Here is a 22,645-nt window from a genome sequence, read left to right on the forward strand (position 1 = left end):
CACACTGTGTGATTGTCACTCGCGTGAACGAGCACCGATTTGCCTGTGATTTCGGGCATTTGTCGGCGATTTCTCAAAACCTGTCGGCGAGCCAAAATCGGGGCTAAAATCATGCAGTCTGAACTCGGCATTAGTGTAACTGGACAGAATGGGACGGCTTCAGGTCAGTCCATTTAAATTTCTTTTTTTTAACATAAAGGTTCAAGTTCTTTAAACTTAATATCAAATAAAATATAATAATAATAATTTGAGGGAAAAAAACAATTATCTACAGAAACATCATGTGCAAGAATGTACATTTTGGTTCTAAGGCAATAATCGTTCCTCCACAACACTAGTGCTGTCAATGCTGTGAGTTTATGTTCTGTGTTGATAAGCAACATCATTTTAACGTTGCCTCTCCGTTGCACCAACACATTCACTGAATGGCAGGAGCATTGCCTCATGGGACCTGTCGTTTTTTGAGACACTGAATAGCACCTTAAGAATTCCCTTCAACAGCGATTTTTCTTTTTTCCCAAGCAGGGAAAACTCATCATTGGGGGTATAGCAACTGAGAACGTTCCCTTGCGATGAGTCTAGTTTTCATTGAGATTACGTGAGTTTTTCAGCTTCATTGGTACTGCTCATGGGTTCATTTCCACGACTGGAGAGCGCACAGTTCCATACAGTCTCTTGTGTTAAGTGCATATAAAGCGCACAGGGTGAAGGTGGTTGTAGTCAGTTGTCACAGCTGTAACAGACATATTATGCAAGGCTTTATGACATCGTTTCCTGTTCACATTATGTTCACTGTTCACTTCTTCAGGAGGCGTTACTGGAAGAGTGAGAAAACCACTGGTTTCTTCAACAGGCAAATAATAGAATTATATATCCTATCAGGTTTCTCTCTCACACACACAAAAACAATTCAAACTCAAACAACTTCACATGGTTTCTGCAACTCGTGAGAAGGCCCAAATGAAATCTGCAGACTATTTTTTAACATTTTAAGAAAAAGATCTATAAAATTCTTCAGAATAGATATGGTATTTAATAAATGAACACACAAGGTGTGGGGGATCTTTGTAAATGACAACTGCACGCAGATTCCTTGTGGGCCTGCTCACGAATGAAGCACAACTGGGTCTCATTCACTACAAATTGTTTGGATTATTTTGAATTTGCACGCACAAGAGAACTTCTCATGAAAAATTAATGCCTAATTCACAACGTGCACACTCATGCGTACACAACCTCATTGTAATGTTAATGAATTTGGAATATTTTAAATGAGCGGCAGCCCAAGGTTAGTCGTTTGCATAAAACACGCCAAAACTCCATATAAAGGCGTTCCGATCAAAACCAGTTCAAACACAATAAACACCTTTAAGACATGCATATCTGTGTTGTTATACAGGGAAACCTTGCAGCCCAAACTATAATGCAGTTTTTCACTGTATGATGAAATAGATGAGATATCTATGTATAAAATTTAATCTTAACACAATTACAGTATAAGGCCACCCAGAGTATGCGATTTTTGTGTATGTGTGGTTTAAGTTGTTCCTAATTTTCCCCCCATAAATTTAGAAAAAATTGTAGTATAAATAAAGTTACTGGTGTTGTTTGTTAAAACGCTTGTTCGCAGATTTCATACACAAACTCGTGTGTGTGCAAGCTTAGTGAATGAGACCCACCGTCTTAAAACGTCTTTGTAGTCATAAACGCTTGTGTTGAATTGCTATGTCCGTCACAGCAGACATAAGCAATGGGCTACATATACTGTATTTAAGTAAGCTTATTGTTGAATAGGGCTACATATTTACTTTTGCACTTGGAAAGAAAATGGGTTTCGCCATAAAGCTAACAGAATAATTGTAAAATTACAAACACATAATTGTAAAAACATTTGAATGAGTTCAGGCTGGTATTTGAAGGCCTCACTCTCTCTCAAACACATACATCCCCACACACACGCACACACACACACACACACACACACACACACACACACACACACACACATACACACACACATTTTAGCTGAGGTACAGTGTGGTGTGGCATCAGCAGCCAAACTGTCCATGCTGTCCAGAGCGACATGCACACACACACTCAAGTTCAATAGCAGTTACTTAATTGTCTTATTGTCATTGTCTCTTCGTTTCAGTTATTTTTACATGACTATCACTGTCTTATCTGAACAACAGAGAGCCAACAAAACGTTTTTGTGTGTGAGTGTGTGTGTTTGTCCAGGGGTCCAGTCAAAGAGCGCAGGACAGCACTCCAGTGGGCAGAGCTTTCCCACACATAAGAGCAGCTGATCAGTGTCAAAGGTCAATATGACAGCACTTCCACAGTGGCTGAACATAAAGAGGCAAATCCAATGCAGGAAACCCATCTCCACAGGGTCTTTGATTGAAATAAATCAATCTCAATAGTTTTCTGGAGTCCGTTTCTCCTTGTTGTAGCATTTCATCCCTGTGCTCAGTCTCTCTGGAGTCTCTCTCACCTCTAGGGGAGACGTTACTTGCGTGTGTGTAGCGCCTCCTGGAACTTTGTACTAGTGTAGTGGATGTGGAAGCCTTTCTTACTGATCGTGTCATCAGAGTGGAAATGGATCAACACGGCATCGCCGGCAGAGTAAAGCTCCTCACGAGGCTAAACACAGGAGAGAGGGGTCAGTAGAAGAAATACAACAAGCTGTATAACATAAGAATAAGCTCATAGCACACACGGCTCGTACCCCAGATCCACAAAAGCGTCCGAGTTTGTGCGCTCCGGTGTCGTAACCATCGTAAAGTTCGATGTAGTCATACCCGCAATCGGCCTCCTCCTCTACCTCGAAGGTGGTGAAAGTGAGCTCGATGCCATAACCCGACTCTGCCGTTATGAGCCACTCGCAGTCGGTGTGGCCGGGGTAGTTATTATCCCCAAACTGAGCATGAGAATACAGGTTCTTCTGACGCACCTCTGCTTTCAGCCTCCCACCACACTCTACACACAAACACACATATATACTGTTAATAATGATCATCATTGATTCACCCCATCAGAAATGGTTCTGTTCACTTCCACTAATGTTTTTATACTAATGTCATAGTGTTGTAGGCTGTAATAGCTAACAAGTGTCTTTTCTCTTTTCTGTTGACTGTAATAAGCAACAGTAAGAGCTTAGCGGCTAGTCAAATGATAAAAGGCAACACTTCAGGGACTCTAATCAACATGTAATGCAAGATTGATACACTAGAGGGCTCTGTTAAACTGTAAGCATGAAATGAGAATTGCTTCTATGAACACTGATCCTGATCCAAGTGCTATACATGCAAATAATCAATGGTAGGTACCAGTGGAGTGAGTGGCCTGAAAGCCTTTCCGCTGCACTGAGGCGTCAGAGATGAATCGCAGGTACATCTTGTTGCCTGTGGAGATGAGCGGTTCTGGAATCTTACTGCCGCACAGACGGCTCAGGATGGGCGTCTTGTCCGAGTCACCGTCAAAGGCCTCCAGGTGATCATACGCGCATTCCTGGTGCTGCTCAATCTCAAACTCATTAAAAGACTAGAAACAGAAGGAGACAACACAGAAAAAATGAAGTCAGACACAATAATTCTAGCCGAACAACAGTGATAAAAGGTTTCTCTTCTTTAACCTCCTCAGCTAAAAGTTGAACACGTCTGGCATAAACATTTTTGGCTGTGACAACCCAATTGTTTACAGAGGGGTGCAGGGATGACATCAAAACCTCACCCCCTTGTTCCCTTAAGATTTTCCTATGAAAGAGTTGAAGGGTTTTTCAATTTATGAGTAAAATAAAGCCTAGGGTAAACATAACTTGACGATACTTTGTTTTGTTCTACAACGTAAATTACACACACCCATACCAAAAACATGAATTTTTAAGCAGTTATGTTTATTTATTAAATAAGTAACTAGAGAAGACAGTTTGGGGTGTGAGTGTGTGCAGTTTACGCTGTAGAACAAAACGTCAATTTTGTTTGACATCATTTTACTCATAAATTGAAAACCCCCATTATAAAACCCATTATAGGAATGGAAATCTCAACTTTCAGATAAAAGACACAATTGCCCTTTTTTTTATTCTAAATTATTCATGCACATTAGCAGGACCATCCTAAAAAATATATTTTTAGTGTGATTTGAGCTAAAGATGCTAAATTTGAATAAAATGAATAAATGTTAAACAATACTTTAATTGCAGTCAGACTGTAACTGTTACTGAAATGATACAATACTGTACAAAAGTATTGCAAAATTAATACTTAAATTCAGCAAAGATGCAATAAATTGGTCAAAATTGACAGTAAAGATGACATTTACATTGTTACAAATATTTATATTTCAAATAAATGCTTTTCATTAAAGAATCCTGAAAAATACTTCACTAAGCAGCACAACTTTTTTTTACATTGATAAATGTTTTTTGAGATTATTAGAATATTTCTGAAGGATCATGTGACACTGAAGACTGGAGTAATGGCTGCTGGAAATTCAGCTTTGACAAAACATGAATAAATTTTGTTTTAAAATATATCAAAATAGAAAACTGTTATTTTAAGTTGTTCAAATATTTCACACTATTAATGTTTACTGTAATTGTAATCAAATAAATGCCGCCTTGGTGAGCATAAGATACTTCTTTCAGCAAAATATTTAATAAACACATATACAATATATGAATGATTGGTGTTTCAATTCTACATCTGCAGAGCTTTCTGTAAGTGGAGGTTCTTGTTTTACATGGAAAATTGCTGCTTGAGGGTGTTGCCTAGATGGCCACTGAGTGGCCTGCCTTGACAAAACTTAAAACTGGGTTATGTATGTTGAACCATCCACAAATCCCTGAACCATTGCATGAGATTGAATTACATGTTTTAAAGTCATTGTACCTTTTGAGCTCACAACATTAGCATTACGTAAAAAGCCAGCTGTTGCCGCTACACACAGAGACAGCAATGAAAGCAAAGCCGTGGTGATACAGTTACTCTACAAATTTATTATGAGAACTTCAAACGTTAATGTCGAAATGATATATTAATTCTAATGGACCCTAAAACGATCAATCCCCAAAAACACTTGTACCTCATCCAAACAAACAATAAAATTCTCCTTTTTCTGACTTCACTTGTGTTCTGAGAGATCAGGGCCATTTAGAATCACTTTAGGTCTAAAACGAAAGACTTAGAAGTCCGATCCAGACAGCAGTGGGAGACACTGAGGTCATCCTTTAAACCCCTGCCATAGCAGTCTGCTAACATATTTGCTTTCACACACTAGTATGTTAAAATCCTAACTGAACTGAAATATGAGCAAGAGGACACAACTGCTCAAGCCTTATTATTATGAATTATTAGATATATTGGGTTACTTTTATCTTGTGCTTGTTTGTGAGAGTGTGTATACGTCTACGTATTGGGGCAGAGACGTATTTGCATGGCCACGTGTTTGTTTAAGAGGAGATTATACATGTGTGCATTTTAATGTGAGCATGTGTGTGTGGGAATGTGTGTGATGTGAGATTGTCTTTAAACGTGAGAGGACCACAATAGGATTACATGTATGTTTGTGTCTCTGCTCAGGTCAATGAAATCTGTGTGCTTGTTTTCTGAGTGTAAAGGTTGAGGAGATGTTTGTTTATAATGTAAAGGTGTGTTTAACAGAAGCAAACGTATAGTATTATAGTATTACAGATGTATTATAAAATCTCACAATTTTGACCCGGTGGCCGGGTGTGGCGCTGATGTCCCACGTGCACTCCTTTCTGCTGGGGTACTTGTCAGGCCAGTTGGGACTGCTGATGGTTCCACTCGTGCTGTGGATCTTGTGCTCACACTCAGCTGATAAACAGGTATGGGGTGAAGAGGGTAAAGATCATTAGAAACGGTGATGCAACACAATAAATGATGTTTTATTAACAAAGTTCGGGAGGAGCACGTTCAAATAATCAAGTAATCAATCAACTCATCAAACAATTACCATGTCTACCCTATCAGCATGAGAGGAAGCATATATATATTCACTCTGTCAACTCATCTAACTTCCTTGACAGTTTTCAGCATCCCTCCACCACCCCGACTCCTCACTCTTGGCTTGTTCTTTCACAGCCAGGAATACGGGGGGAGTACTCTGGGTTCGGGCCGAATACCGAGCCCGGAGCCCTCTCCTCGGACAGCACGCCAAATACGCATTTATTCTATCTGACTTATTTGTAAGTGTGAACTCGTGAATAACATGTGAGTAATAAAGTTTACATAACAATGACCCATGAGTACTCCCAGGCAGAATATTGAGGGAACAGTTTTGGAATTCTGTGGAATGGATTTTAATAAACCTATCTTTGAAGCTTTCTGCTACATCATTTTAGTGTCAAAACCCATAATCTTTTAGCAGCACTGATTTACACTTTTAACATTTCCGGGGTTCTCAGAAGCGGAAGTCGTCATAGTTGGGTAAACTATAGTGGTGAATGGAAACTACAACAAATATATTTTGCATTCTCATTTGCTCCAAAAGCAAATTAAATATCCATGATAGTATTTCTATGACTTTCCAAAAGAGGAAAAAATCTATAATTTTAGAAGAAAGAAAGATGCCAAATTTGCTGTCAAATTTGCTCCCAAACACCCACAAAGCAGCGTTAACAAGTTTTTTATTTTATGTAATGCAAATATAACACAAAGTATAGTTATAAATGTATGTACATAATATTTTTAAATATAAAAAACTGCTAAATTTATAATGTTAGTAGTAGTTAACAAGGGTCGACTGTAAGTCAAAATGCTGTTATGTCACATAACAGTAAACAAAAAGCAATACAATTCTCATTTATGTGACTTCACTTGCTTTCTGACAGATGTCTGACATCACTTTTCTCCAAATGAAGAGTAGCAACTCAAACTTTGAACTTTGCCCTGGTTGTGAGGTGTGCACATCCCAGAAAAACTATTACAGAATGCTTAACCTTTAGTATGTTTACCTGGGCTCATAGGTTCACCTGAGACTTCCCTTTCTAATGAGCAAGAGTAAATATCTCTTACAGGAGACTAGCCTTCTTTAACCTATCCTCGACCATCCTCACTAGAAAATATTCAAAATATTCCTTTGAAATTTTTGGCAAACCGTGTCTGTGAGTGTGCTTATGTGTGTGCACAAGGTAAAGTGATTACAGCTAGATCCACGCCGTCAGTTAACCTGCTGTGACCCTGAGAAACCAGGTCAGAAAAACATTTTCACCAAAACCCTGCTGAGTGTGTATATGTGTGTTGGAGTGGGTGTTATCCAATACTGTATGAAAGAATGAGAACAATCCGACCTGCTGTGTCTTTCTCTGTATTCAAATAAGAGTGGGGACCGAAAGTTTGAGACCACTATTGAAAATTCTTTTATTTTACATGACACATTATGTAGATTGTGAAAAGTTGAATTGATGAATGTGCATGAGTATATTTGAGCCTTTTGTCTTTTTTGGCTCATATTTAGTTTAATGTATACTGTTCTTTTAATTTATTTATTCATTCTTTTCTGTTTTTTGTTTAACCTTTTTTATCACCATTTTTCGTAACTATTTTTTATTTTTATGTAAAGCACTTTGTGTATGAAATATTACTATATAAATGAACTTGCCTTGCCTTATGTCTCCCTTCTGCTTCAGTGACAGAACCACTTGAGCTGCATGAACTTTACAAATTTGTGTAAAACCTGATGATCATCTTATCAAGCATGATTTGAGAATGTTCCAAAATCTTGTGCTTCAATAGAAGCTGACAATTTGACCTTTTGTACAAAGGTGTTCACATAGTCAGTCACACAAATATGTTTATTTGAAGATGTTCTGAACTCTACTTGATTCTTCTTCACTTTATATCATAACTGTTTTTTTTTTTTTTCTAATCTAATGTGGCATTAGACTTTTGGACCCCACTGTATCATTTTCAGTATATCATATACAGTACCACTATCACACTACACACACACACACACACACACACACACACACACACACACGAGCACTAAGTCTGGATAAGCCTCTATTATTCCCTCTGATAATCAGGTCAGTGTGCATTAGTTAACAAAGGTATTTTCAGTATTTTGCCTCTGGTGTTCACACTCACACATGCACATGCACACACACACACACACACACACACACACACACACACACACACACACACACACACACACACACACACACACACTGTTGGTTTGTGCATCTGTTTGAATGTGTATACATAAGGTGACTTGAAAGGAGTTTGAGTGTGTTTCTAGGTCAAACTTTATAAGTGTGTTATATCATTCCATAGGCTATCTACGTTTTGCTCTCTCTCTACACATGACAAAATAATAAATTTTACAGTACCATAATTAAAGGCACAATATACCAGACAGCCCTCTTGACTTTGTTATGATAATATTCTTGTGTAAATGGTAATACACAAGTAATACTTGTATAAGCAACTAGTAAAGCTGGTCTAATGTTGCTACTTATAAGAGATGCACATCTTACGCACATACATGCACATGCACAAAGGAAAATGAAAACAGAAGCAGGATTAAGACTTTGAAGCTTTGTGAAACTCCAGATGTTTAAAATCAGAGTCAGTGATCTAGCCTTGAAGAGACAGTAAAGACTGAGTGAGTGTGTGTGTGTGTGTGTGTGTGTGTGTGTGTGTGTGTGTGTGTGTGTGTGTGTGTGTGTGTGTGTGTGTGTGTGTGTGTGTGTGTGTGTGTGTGTGTGCGTGCGTGCGTGAGTGCGTGCGTGTGTGTGTATTCCAGGATGCCGCTGGTTTAACTTCTTGACCCTGACTCTGGAGCTTAAAGGGTAATATCTCTATCCTCCTCTCCTCAGGTCTAACTGTTTTGCTTTTCAAAGAGAAACACACACACTGCTTTAAACTTTCCAAAGCCCACAAAAATGTTAAAAGGCCTGCAGGGCAGAGCTGCACTGGAGGTTGACAGTGCTTGTATGAAAGGCGAGGTTTAGTGGGAGACACTGTTTGACTATAACAGACCGTCTAAATGCTTCAACATGTGTGGAGATCTGGAGGACAACTGTTTCAACGTTTACTTTAATGCTTTAAGTTCAGTCACCTCATTTATTGTATTTAGAATGCAGCTCTAACTATTAATAGCACATTTGTTATTTTATTTACACTGCTTTATTATTAGATTATTTAATTATTAAATGGTTTTAAAAGTTTTGTCTGTCATCATTTTATCTGACCTCACTCTCACTGTATAAACAGGGTAGTTTTGCTTCTATGCCTTTAAGACATGGCCTCTTCGCATGTGAAATGATCATCCATGCTTTGTTGTGTACTCCAGTGTATCGGCTTCAGCATAGTTTTTATTTATACAATAACTACCCCATCATTCATAACAAAGTTACTTTAAAGCCTGCAAAGAATCCATGTTGAAATGTGCTACAACTGTTAAAGCTACAGTCCATATGTTTTCCTCTTTGTCGCCATCTCTGTTCGAAATCTGCAATTGCAGTTATTCGTGGAATTATCAACTTTACGTGGGTTGTGCCTCGGCACAGCACAGCGCGGATGAATCCAATGTTTTGAGGAGAATGTGTGACTGTTAGTCACCGCGCCGGTGTTGATACTGTCATTCGGAATCACAGATTCTACTTTTTGGAAGTATGACCAACATAAGAATTTTCAGCGGAAAATGTCATCTGAACAAGTAACATCCACTTTTGTTCTGACCAACTAAGGGAAAAAAAGCATTGCAGTAAATCATGCTGATTAAATCTAACGATCGCTCATTATATCACGTCAAACCGTGCAAATTATACTTTGTTCTCAAATTGTTAATGTTAACAACATCAGTCTTGCGTGACTTCATTTAATGCCTTTCCGATATTTATCCTTATTTTTGCATGGGCTCGGTTGCTGTCTCTTTTTTTCTGTAGCCACTTCTGTAGCCATTTTACAACGGGTGAATCTCCAATTGTCACTGGTGATTGTCGTTTGAACCTTTCTGGATCCGCCATCAAATTGATAAGTTTAATTATAATTATATCAAGTGCTGTGAGAAAAGGCTATAAATCTCCACCTCCAACATCCTCACACGCAATATAGCCAACTAGCCGAGACACCTTATTTATGTGTACAGATGTGACGCAATGATGCAAAGACATGCTCGAATTTCCCGCGGAAATCCACCAGTACCACTGGAATTAAAAACATTATTACAAGCTTACCGTTTTGAATTGAGCTAAGGCAAGCACATAGTTTTGAACACTGGCTGGTTATGTACTTGCTCAAAAAATTATTTCGGATAATTTTTAACCCAAAAAAGTTATGGAATGCAGCTTTAAGGTCAGATTGAAATTGAAATCAGACTCCTCATAATATGGCCCCATTGAAAAATATGAAAAACATTGGAATGTTTATAAGTGGAATCGTAATTGTAATTTATTTTAAAAGCCTGAATAGAGGCAAAAAGAAAAAATAAATAAACGGGCAGAAAACCAGCAGGAAAATTATTTAATCTGCGTCTTAAATGCTGAGAAGAATTATTTTTTTTTCTTTGTTGTTTGTGGGTTTTTGCTCGTCTTCAGCAGAATGTAGTATAAACCAACATGCTTACACATGCTAGATGTGACACTGCCAGATGACTACCCTTACTTATCCTCTTCTAGCCACTATTATTCTTTTGCGAGTGCCTGTACATACCTTCCTTGCAGTCGTGTTTGTTCTCATGCAGAATAAAGCCGTTGCGGCACTGGCACACATAGCTGCCAATAGTGTTGATACACTCATGCTGGCATCCACCGTTATCCTTTGAACATTCATCTTTATCTGTAACAGAAAAAGAAGAGAGTGACGAACAGTGAGATCCAACCAGATCCTTTTGATTTCTCATCTTATTTTTATGTCCTTTGAGACATTCTGAAATCTGCATGAGAGATGATGGCCTGCGATTGTTGAGAGAAATATAACTCTTCAGCGTAATAAATTCTGACATCAGGAGTTTGATTTAGATTTTTCTGTAAAGAGTAATTGCATTGAGTGATGAATAATAAATAAATGTCTATATTAGTTAAATAACCAAAGGAGATGGAAGAAAATCTTAAAAATAACAGGGAGATGAAAACTAAATATTGGGTAAATTCACAGTAATGTCACTTCTATCTGTGATATTTCAATACAGAAATCGGCATCTTATTTGCTAACCACCCAAAATCAATTTAACCACATGCTAAATGCACTGAAACAAGGCAGCACCATGTTTAAATTAAGCCACTGGCATTTTTTCTAGCACAAACACACCTTCATTCTATGTAAATTAGGCTCATTATAAATGCATATATTATAGATGTACCATTTTCTGATTTGCATAATTCCTTTAGTTAACTGGGCACAAAAACAACTCTCTTGCAAATAAACTGATATATAATTGTGCAAAAATGCCCCCTTTAAAACAGAAGACGGGAGAGAATCATACTGTATGTTGTTGAGGAAGTGCTAAGCGACTAAGAAAAACTGATGGCATATTTAGTCTGTGTATCTGATAGGTGTCAACTAAATGTGTCACTTAAAGGGTTAATTCACCCAAAAATGAAAATTCTGTCATCAATTGCTCACCCTTATGTCATTCCAAACCCTTAAGACTTTCGTTCATCTTCGGAACACAAATGAAGATCTTTTTAATGAAATCTGAGAGATTTTTGACCAATTTGACTCTTCAAAAAAATCCATTTAAAGATCATAAAATTAATCCATATGAATTGAGCGGTTTAGTCAAAATTTTCTGAAGAGACATGGTTAAGATGGATTCCTTTTACGATCTCTTTACGAACATTTTAATGCGACAAAGTGGTAGTTGCGTAGCTGTCAATGGAACGACAGGAATCTCTCAGATTTCATTTAAAATATCTTCATTTGTGTATCAAAGATTAACGAAAGTCTTAAGGGTTTGGAATGACATGAGAATGAGAAATTGGTGCATTTTTTTTTTTTTTTTCATTTATGGGTCAATGATTCCTTATGTTTTTTCCCGCCCATTGTGTATCTATACGCCACAGCGTCCCATGAGTCAAAAGCTGTTATTTCCATGGAAGTCTCAGGTTTAGCTAATTATCACACTTCAACCACTGCTCAAAACCACCAGCATAATCATCAAACCCAATGCATAACAGATGGAGAGAGAGCTAAAGAGACCCAAGTCTTTGTGGGTCACCACACATTTTTCATAATTAATGCTGTTTTCAAGCATGTATTTTGTCTTGAACATTTTCCTGTTGTTTTATTGTGCGAAGCAAGTATAGTTCCCTTTCTGGACAAAAGATCCTTATTTTTCCTATGAAATTAATACTTAATCATAAAATGCCATAGCGGAAGAGATAAGAGTGTGCTGTACTATATGTGTGTCTCACAAAAATCAACCCTACTCTAAAAAATAATTTTACAGGTCAAGCGTATCAGAATCTTGCTTTCTTTCCTGTGCATATACAAGAAATGAATCCCCTCTTTCACTGTTTCCAGTTCGGCGCTCTCGTTCGGCTCAGTACACACTCACACAGATCAGGAGCGTGAGGGAGAGCTCTAGGGACCTCCCTAAGCCTCGCGGCACTGGGCCAGCAAAAATCCAACCTCAGGGACTTCCAGACAATGAGAATGATGCTATTATAACTCATTGAGAATTGAGATTATTCTCTCTCCCACTCACACACATTACATATACAGTGGGACTCATTTGCCATGTGTTTGCCCAAAACATTCATTTGTGCATTCCATTTATACAGTACAAATCCACCAAGAAGAGCCAAATACAAACAGATGACTCATAAAGTGGCAGACCCTGCTTATGCTTCTTATTGTAATAAGCTGTGTAATTTTTCTAAACATGAAAATTAGCCAGTCAGAAAAATGTATATTTCTTATGCATTCGGGTTTATTAGATTGACTGGGTTTCAGAAAAGGTTGTATGGTTGGAAGTAGGCACGAGGGCAAAACGAATAAAATCCCTTACAGCACCTTTAACTATACATAGAATCTAAAATGAATCCTAATAAAATGTAAATAATAAACAAATTATTAAAATGTCAAAAAAGTGGGTTGATTTGAAAAAGGAGGGACACACATTAAAATGGGGGTTTCTTCAATAAGAAACTACACTTTTTAAACTTTAATGTTGCTATGCCCAACAAAGACGGATCTAGTTTGTTTATCTGGTTCATCTTCTTGAATCAGAAAATCTCTCTTTCTCTTTGTAACTTTGCCAACCAATTCGAGTCCTTTCATATCTTCTAGTTCTCATGGGTGTGAGATTATGAAATAATAATAAAAACAGGGATTCACTGCATGGGGGCGGAAATGAACACAACTGATATTCTTGTTTCATGAAGCTGACTGGACTATTCATCTATTATAAGCAGATATTAAAAGTATATTTGTACACAAACTCACATCTCATTTTCTCCTGTAAAGTCTATAATGCATTATAAGCATTATGAGATTATAATACTGTCATTTGAATCTTCTACATATATTACCTGCTTTATTTATAATTAGTTTGTTAGCTCTAGTCAAACAAACTGAATCATGTTAATAGTAGAGTACAAACGGATGCAAATAATATTTAACCATTTGTAAAAGTTGCACCATCTTCTTCTTATCATGCGTATTGCATGAACATGCATGTTCAACAAATGCTGCTGACCCAAAAGGCTGGGACATTTGTTGCCATAGAGACAGAGCCCAGTGTCCAATAACATGAATGGATTCTTAAAGGCACCTCAGACATGAGGGTAAATCCATTCCCAATCAGGGGAGAGAAGGCTGTACCTGAAACACGCCTTGACATGACCTGCTGGCCAATCATATCTGGCACATCATTATCAACGTCCTGGCAGGACAAAAATATAAAGAGTCTCTCTTTGCAGTGAGCAGGCCTGTCTGTGGAAAAGAATGCCCTGTTTCACACACATTTGAAGTTTTCATTTTACAAATTACATTGTCAGCGCACATTAAATGTCTAAGATTACAGACATTTCTAGATGTTACTCCAAAATGTCTACATTTCACGTTTACAAGTGGCAATCGAACATCCAAACAGGTCAGAAACACAATTATGCTAAAGTCCAGGTTTCAGTGTTTGGATTAATACTTTGGTACAGTCTGTTCCAACAACGAAATTTTCTAACCAAACCCAGAGAACTTCTCACGATACAGTCACATGAGAGAGAAGGCCTTTCAAAAGCTTTCGAAATTTACACTATGAAATTCATATATACAAGCGAGCTTGGATAGAGGTGTCAAAACATAGCTAAAGACTTCCAAATCTCAATTTCAAATGAAAAGCGCTGGCATGGTGGTCTTACCGGAGAAGAAATGAGCTTTGAAGCCTTTCTTGGAGACTGTGTTGTCTGATTTGAACTCGATTCGCATGTTGTTGTACTGGGAGGTGATGACCTCTGGAACCTCTGTTCCGCAGTATTTCCCATGAAGCTTTGAGTCAGATGACAAGCCGCTCCGCACCTCAACATAGTCATACTTACACACCTGCACATATAAAATAGAGAAATAATACACCGATAAACATCCATCCTTCTTTCTATCTACATAAAACATACGCACTCTGACACTGGCACACACACAGTCTCTCACCTCATTTCCCTCAAGTTCAAAGGCTTCAAACTGCATGGATATGCGGTACTGAGTGGGGGCAACCACTTGCCACACACAGTTCTTATTGGGAGGATATTCCTTAGGCCAACCTGGGGTGGTGATTGTGCCGTTCAGCTTAGTCAGCAAGCCACCACATGCAGCTGAAAGAGAAAAAGAGTGAGAACAAAGTTTTAAAAACACAAAAGTGAAATATTCTGTCTTCAGTTCTCTCGCAGTAAACAGACTAATAAGCATTTAATTAAATATAAACTAAAGCACAGGTCTTTGATGGTTTGTGTTATTTTAGTGTTGTTGCCGCAACACTTTGTACTTTTTAATGACAGAAATCATGTGGTAGTGAGTGTAGCCAAATTGCGGTTTGTTCTTGTTGTTTTCCTGTTGACTGCGGATGTTTTCCTGAACTGTTTAGTTTGGCATGAACATCCGCTGAGCATGTTTGAGTCAAGCAGACGGAAGCACCTGTGTGCAGTGCGTGGACACACAAACACACACTTTCTTACCTTCACAGCTTTTCTTGTCAGGGGCCAGTTCGTATCCAGGATCACAGGCACATTTGAAGCTTCCTAATGTGTTAACACATCTCTGTTCACAGCCGCCATTATCTGGCTTCAGACACTCGTCTTCCTCTGTTTTAATGACACACACAGAGTGACATCAGTTGAACAGACAAGGGCCAACAAATCAGCTTCTGATAGAGCTATTTTGTACATGTGTGTGTACCTTTGAAAAAGTTTGCAGCAAAGCCTGCTTTATTTACAGTCCCATCAGAGACAAATTTCATCCAGAGGGTGTTGGAGGTGGAACGGATATCTTCAGGTTTATCGTAGCCGCAGAATCGACCAATCAGAGGGCTGTTCTCAGACAAACCGTCTCTAACCTCAAGATAGTCATATGCACAGCTGTCATGTCGCTCGATCTGCACAAACACAGGGACAATACAGTATGTGTTAATGGTGACATATCATGAAAATCTGCATTTTGGGGGTTTTAAGTGCTATATTGGGTCCCAGTGCATCTACCAATCCAGAAACCGTGAAAAGTGACAACCCAGTAACTTTGTTTTGGTAAGCCTTTCTCTGCAAGCATGTCAAAAAATAAGCCGATCAGATTTCGCTCCCCTTCTGACATAGGAAGGGGATCTTATCAAAATATTACCGCCCCATAATCTGCACGTTTCCACCCACGGCCCGCCATTTGGTTTTTGCAAGAGACAAAAGTGTAACCAGTTCTAACGCAATGGCAAAAGTTTGAGCAAAGCATGCAAACTGTTCTGTCGTTGGCTGCCCAGACGAGCACAGAACACTTTTTAGAGTCCCAGCCTCAGATGAGACAAGAGAGCAGTGGATTAATTTAATTTTCAACAGAAATCCCCCAGAAACAGATGAATCAATGTAACTCTACAACAACTACATAAATGTATACACTAACCATTCAGAAACGTCCATGTGCGTCTAAAAGTTGCTTCCTGAGTCTCTCTGTAAGGCTGCACTCCGCTATTGGTTATTTCTGAGATTTCAGATGAGTGAAATTTGCACGTTTTGTTATTGTTTGTATCCGAAGCTCGTGTAAAGGATCGGTCATCTTCTGAATGGGGGCGGGGAGCAGCAACTCAACTTTGACAAGCTATAATGAATTATCTGGGGGGTATTTTGAGCTGAAATTTCACAGACACATTCTGGGCACAGGCACACCATAGATTTATATTACATCTTGTGAAAAGGGGCATAATATGCCACCTATAATGGCATTAGAGTTAATATGGCACCTTACAGTAGGTGTCAGTGCCTAGGAAACCAATCTAATAAAAACAGGATCTCAGGCGTCTCTGTGTATATAATATGCCAGGCTCTCAGGTCTTGTACACGTCCTGCTCTTTATACATAGACTGTATACGTGCAAAAGAAAGTGTGAATGTGTGTATGCAAAGGCAGAGAGTGTGTTTTTGTTTCCTCTGAACAATTCAACACCTTTGACCTACTGACACACACAATGGTGCGCATACATACTTAGGACTTGTAACAACATTCTGACATTTTAATGTAAATAATCAAGCATGCCTGTCTTTTGGCCTCACACATCTGCAGTCTTACAGGAAAAACACCTTGACAATGTCTATTTGTGTGTGTATATCATAAGCATAAACTAAACAGCCCACATGTCTCTCCTCTTTTCATCTCCTTCTCAGAATGAAAAGACAAAGGAAAAAGAGGAGAATGAAAGAAGAATGCTAAAGTGAAAATAGTACTTGACTGGAAATACATAAACAGAAAACAGCCAGAAAAGAGGAGACAACAACCTCACCTCAAAGACCTGAAAGCTCAAGCCCACGCTGTAGCCCTCGGACACTGTGATCCTCCACACACATTCCTTAGACGGACGGTAGTCATCTGGATAGTTTGGAGACTGAATCTGTCCAGAGTCCTTACTGATCTCCCCTCCGCATATTGCTACCGGACACAAAAAGAGATTGGGAAAATTATATTTTTCACTGTCTAAACAATATTATTTATTAGAATAATATTTTAATATTATTTATTTAAACAATTTGCAATGCTATTTCTTAAAATAATATTTGTTAATGTTATACCACATTCAATGTTATTGTTTTGTAATAGTAGTTTTAAAAAGATAAAAGCTGAACGCTTTTGTCATTTGAATTATTCAAATATTTTTATATTTATATATTTAACATGCAGTCAGCTACAAGCAATCTATTTGTAGGTTGATTTGACCAATGGAAGATGGCAGTCATTCGTTTTGCAATCCTGTTTTTGTGTCTCTAATGCCGCACACTTCACCGTTAAGACATTAAATTGCAATGAACAAGAAACTGCTTCATAATAGTTCACAATAGGGTGTCGCAATATACTGGTGTTGACGATAACCTTGATAAATAAAAAAATATATATACTGATATAATAGTAATACTACACATATGATGATATCACAAGAAATCCAGCACCATTTGGTTGACAGTCAATCCTAGTATTGCACTCATAACATCGCACCCATGCATTATGGATTCCATAAAAATACCAGGTGTTAGACAATTAAGTCTGCAACCAATCAACAGAAAGTTCTTTTGTACAATTTTGTACAAATGTCTCTCTAGCTGTCTACACTTGTATTTTGAGTGTGATTCATTAGTTAAAAAAAAAAACACAAAAGCATTTTTTTCTATGGATATCGCTATAATATTTTTTATCACAAATTCTTTTGGACAAAATAACCCTGTAGTGAAAATCTGATATTATGACAGCCCTAACACACACACACACCTTCATAGACTGCTGCGAATCCCTTTCCAACCCAGTTGCTGCTACTGCGGAACTCTATCCACATCCGACTGTCTGTGGAGACCAAAACTTCTGGGATTTTATCACCACAGAAACGACCTGCACAGATACACACACACACAATAAAATATAAATAATAGTTCCCTCATAAGCATGCATTGGTGATTCATATGATTGCTTAATAAATTCCAGATTATTCCTGGTGAGTCCACTAGTATGTATGTACCCAGCAACGCCGCTTTCCTCCAGTATCCATCACGAACCTCTATGTAGTCGTACCAGCACAGGCTGCTCTTGTAGAGGTCCATAGTGGTGAAGTTTAACACTATCTGAAATGGGCAGCACACATGCAGTTGTCAGATACGTCAAACTACACACGCTGGATCAAAGTTCTTTATCTACAACCTCATAGTGAAGACAATTACAGGGAAAAAAAGGATTGAAAATAGCAAATACAGATGACTGTGGAACAGTTCAGTGTAATGAACCTTTGTAAAGTCACACACTTAACACACAGAAGTGTCTTACCTTCTCCCCAGGTGTGACGGAGATCCTCCATACACAGTGTGTATATGACGGGTACCCATTAGGATATCCTGGAGATGATAAATTCCCCACCGAGTCCTGTAGTGTTTCACCACATGCTGGAAAGAAACCAACACAATAACATGATTAATGAGTGTACATACAGAAAAACTGTTTTGCATAACATTTCAGTATTTGAACATTTCCACTTGAATGCATAACTTCAATTAGACGTTAATTCAGTAGTCGCTCTGAAAGATTCAGTGAATGATTCATTAGATGGATTCAAACTGATCATCGAGTCTTTTTGACCAACTAATTAAAAGAACCGACTCGAATAATTCACTCATTAATCAGACGAGCGCCACCGCTAAATAGCAGTGCAGGAAACAGATACACACACACACAATGAAGAAACAAAGACCTATTGACGGTTCTAATGAGATCTCAGGAGCCAAACAGTGCAGGATAAGGATGCAGATTCCCTGTTCAAGAGAAGCCAAATCTTCTGCTAATATTTGCCAAATGTTCCTCCCAATTAGCGATGTAGCGGTTGGCCAAACATTAGTCTGAGAGGCCTCTGTTTTTCATCACAGCTCATTGGACAGTGACTGCATATGTAGGTGCTTTTGGGTGTCAATTTCCAGGAAGAATAAAGATGTAGTCACAAGTCACAGAACAATCCAGTGCACAGTCACACATTAGATAAGCTGTTATCTGTGACTAGGGTGGAGACAGTCACCCCTATTTCAGACTAAACTTTGACTGATAACCAGTAACAGCAGAGATATGAACGTTGGACTTACAACAATAGTTTTCAAAACTTTAAAAACTTTAATCGCAATTAAGCATACACCATTTATATTGTTTAACATGTTCATTTTGTCATCATTTGCTACATCTAGCAAAGTAAACCAACAGATTTAAGGGTGATTCTCAAAAAACAATTATTTTCTTCAAGCTTTTTCGAGGTAAATTCATATAATTCATAAATTAAAGCGCCCATGAAAAAAAAAAAAAAACATTCTTTTCTTTTCAGAAAAGAGTGTTTCACAGTGTATAGTATGTGTTCAGTGCAACAGCAAAGAGCTTGTTTACATTTTGGACAAGTCAATTTGCGATACTGAACAGGACCACATGGAGATGCCAAGGAAAAAAAAAACTAAACCAACTGCCTTGACCTGACTGCATCTACCTACAACAGTACACGGACAGAATTACTAAACACAGCAACATTCAAATGACAAATCAAAACATTATACTGAATGTGCATGGAAACAACGTGAATGTACTGAAATGTGTCTGTGCATAAATACAATGTGCGATCAGTGCGTTGAGAGCGCACATACCTGTACATGGTTTGTTTGTGCATCAATATAACGGACTCATGCGTGTTTAAGCCCTTGGTTAAGTATACTTCTTTTTTATGTGTACGCTAGCGTATGCGTACAGTAAAACGTATAACCTTTTAAGGTATTCTCCATTGGATTACGTGCACCAACGCAGGCGGTCCACACATGTATTCTAAAAAGTTTCATCTTTGTCCAGTGTCTGCGCTATTTTTCTCCAGAAGTTATGACCGATAAAATGTCTTTTTATTCTTTTAAACTAAAGTTGCGGCTATCTCATAATCCCTTCACACAAGCGCTTGTCAATGTGGGTGTCTGTTGCAGTTGCAGTCTCTGCTATTTTGTTGTTGTTTTTGTTGTTTCTTTACATTAGCTCTGTTTTGGACAAATTGTTTGAATGAGTTGGTTTACTGGATCATTTGACTGAAAACTTTATATGAGTGTAGCGGCTTAAAATGATCGTATCGCAAACAGAAGTAAAATCGGGTAAAAGGGTTAGAGTATAACTTTTCGCATACCAGGGTTACAGGTGCTTACCACCATTGTAGATGCTCAGTGTGATGATCTCCCGACTTCTAACATCATCTAACTGCATGGCATAAATTACGTTGATGATGCAATTTCATGTGCTTCAGTAATTTATTTGCATTTATTTGCATTCAATTATTTTAACGCATTAAGGATTTTAAATGAATGTGACAACCCTAATTTTTTTCTTTCTTCCATAAAACACAAAAGCAGATGTTAGGCAGAATATCCAAGCTGCTCTTTTCCATACAAAGAAAGTCAATGGTGATTTATACAGTCAAGAACCAAAAAGGACAAAAAAAAGCATCACAAAAATATAATTAGAGACTTGCATGAATTATTTGGGGACTTTTATTATGCTTTTTGTCCTTTTTGGAAAAAAATTCCCTTCACATACCTTGAACAGAAAAGAACAGTTCAGACATTCTACTTAATTTCTCATTTTATGTTTAAAAGAAAACTGCTCATTCAGGCAAAATGAAAGTGGGCTTTCAGTTCACAAATTTTGTCACAGACAGTTAACATGGTGGAAGGGAGAGAGCTTTGTCTTTGTATGTAAGTAGGCCATGCATCACGCATTTACACACACCCTCGCTAGTGCATGAACTCAAAACAATACAGCAGTAAAGTAACACACTCATATGCCACTCACATAGATACACACACACAGGCAGGCAGTTGAGCGAGAGAATCTTATGCTCTTTGTCCCTGAAATGTCAGGGTGGCCCTCTCCTCTTTTCTGAGCAAAAAGCTCACCCATCCATTCAACAAACCACCTGTCCCATGTAGAGTTGGAATTTTATGTCTCCAGTTCACCTATGCTGCATGTCTTTAGATTGTGGGGGAAATCGGAGCACCCGGGGAAACCCATGCCAACATGGGTAAACATGCAAACTCCACATAGAAAGGCCACCTAGTTCAGCTGGAACTTAAACAAGGGACCTTCTTGCTGTGAGGCATTTGTGCTACCCAATGAGACACATATGTGCATCATAAAACTGACAAAACAAATGATCACATGCAAGCTAACACACACACACACACACACACACACACACACACACATATAGCTGGAGACACTTCTCTGCTCATAAAGTGAGGTCATCTTTCTGCAGTTAACACCCTTGATCTTCCTTCATTTCAATTTTCACTTTCTCTCTCACATACACACTTACACACTGTAGGCCTACCTGGGCATCTGTACAACTTCTTAGCTTGCGAAATATCTCCTTTGCTGAGTCTAGTTCTTTGACCGATAGCAGGCCTGACGCCGTTCTCATCACGAGAGGGAAGAATTGTGTCCAAAAACATTCCTCTACGGAAGAGAAAGACAAAAGATGAATGCTTGGAAAGCTGTATATTAAATTATTGAGTGTGAAATTTCTTGTGTGTGACAGAAGTCTCACCTGGAGAAAGTGTTTCTGGCATAATGCATGATGCTGTCAAAATCATATGGCTCACCAAGAGAGTTGACATCCCCGGGTTCCATCTTAATAAAGTTATACTCCTGACCTGAGTGCACACAGATAAGACTCATTAAAGGATTAGTTCACTTTCAAATAAAAATTTCCTGATAATGTACTCACCCCCATGTCATCTAAGATGTCCATGTCTTTCTTTCTTCAGTTGAAAAGAAATTTAGGTTTTTGAGGAAAACATTCCAGGATTTTTCTCCATATAATGGACTTCAATGGCACCCAACGGTTTGAAGGTTCAAATGTCAGTCTCAATGCAGCTTCAAAGGCTCGACACGATCCCAGCCGAGAAATAAGGGTCTTATCTAGCGAAACGATTGGTAATTTTCTTAAAAAAAAAAAAAAAATTATATACTTTTTAACCACAAATGCCCATTGTGTACCATCTCTGAGATGCGCCACGCATTGCGTCATCACGTTGGAAAGGTCACCCGTCACGCCATCTGTCTGTGCACTCGGGTTCAAAAAGGTAGGGAAGGGCGAAAAACTCCCTCTCACTTTCTCAGAAAAATCCTGGAATGTTTTCTTCAAAACCCTTAATTTCTTTTCGACTGAAGAAAGAAAGACATGGATATCTTGGATGACATGGGGGTGAGTAAATTATCAGGATATTTTTTTTTAAAGTGAACTAATCCTTTAAAACAGATTTTTAGGCTCACAGGCTCAAACAGTGTGTTTAGGCTCGATATACAAACAGTTGAACTCTTGAATTGTTCTGTTCATACAACAACAACTCAAATAGCGTCTGTATGAACAAATAATTGAAGCCAAGCCCCATTTCCATTCTTGTGATAGCCGTGAAAAAAGCCTGTGACCACCGAGAGTGACTA

At 38.3% G+C, this 22,645-nt stretch overlaps 1 protein-coding gene across 4 annotated transcripts in view; it reads right to left on the reverse strand.

Moving 5' to 3' along the window:
* Nucleotides 1-737: 737 nt before the first annotated feature.
* tll1 (tolloid-like 1) overlaps nucleotides 738-22,645 on the reverse strand; it is a 51,442-nt gene continuing 29,534 nt past the window's right edge. For 2 of the 4 annotated variants that reach the window (XM_081360526.1, XM_081360527.1), the window contains exons 8-22: nucleotides 21,747-21,852; nucleotides 21,531-21,655; nucleotides 18,467-18,582; nucleotides 18,165-18,267; nucleotides 17,921-18,037; nucleotides 16,944-17,089; nucleotides 15,363-15,558; nucleotides 15,143-15,268; nucleotides 14,622-14,782; nucleotides 14,336-14,516; nucleotides 10,686-10,811; nucleotides 5,713-5,840; nucleotides 3,330-3,543; nucleotides 2,729-2,979; nucleotides 738-2,643 (exon numbers count right to left, since the gene is read on the reverse strand). In XM_081360526.1, coding sequence (XP_081216652.1) covers nucleotides 2,509-2,643; nucleotides 2,729-2,979; nucleotides 3,330-3,543; nucleotides 5,713-5,840; nucleotides 10,686-10,811; nucleotides 14,336-14,516; nucleotides 14,622-14,782; nucleotides 15,143-15,268; nucleotides 15,363-15,558; nucleotides 16,944-17,089; nucleotides 17,921-18,037; nucleotides 18,165-18,267; nucleotides 18,467-18,582; nucleotides 21,531-21,655; nucleotides 21,747-21,852 — 2,231 coding nt within the window. In that variant the 3' untranslated portion in view covers nucleotides 738-2,508. Of the gene's footprint in view, nucleotides 2,644-2,728; nucleotides 2,980-3,329; nucleotides 3,544-5,712; nucleotides 5,841-10,685; nucleotides 10,812-14,335; nucleotides 14,783-15,142; nucleotides 15,269-15,362; nucleotides 15,559-16,943; nucleotides 17,090-17,920; nucleotides 18,038-18,164; nucleotides 18,268-18,466; nucleotides 18,583-21,530; nucleotides 21,656-21,746; nucleotides 21,853-22,645 lie in introns of all 4 variants that reach the window. The other 2 variants (XM_081360524.1, XM_081360525.1) reach the window with 1 other exon arrangement.

Source organism: Scardinius erythrophthalmus, assembly GCF_964197995.2.
Source record: "Scardinius erythrophthalmus genome assembly, chromosome: 3".
Classification (NCBI taxonomy): Eukaryota; Metazoa; Chordata; class Actinopteri; order Cypriniformes; family Leuciscidae; genus Scardinius; species Scardinius erythrophthalmus.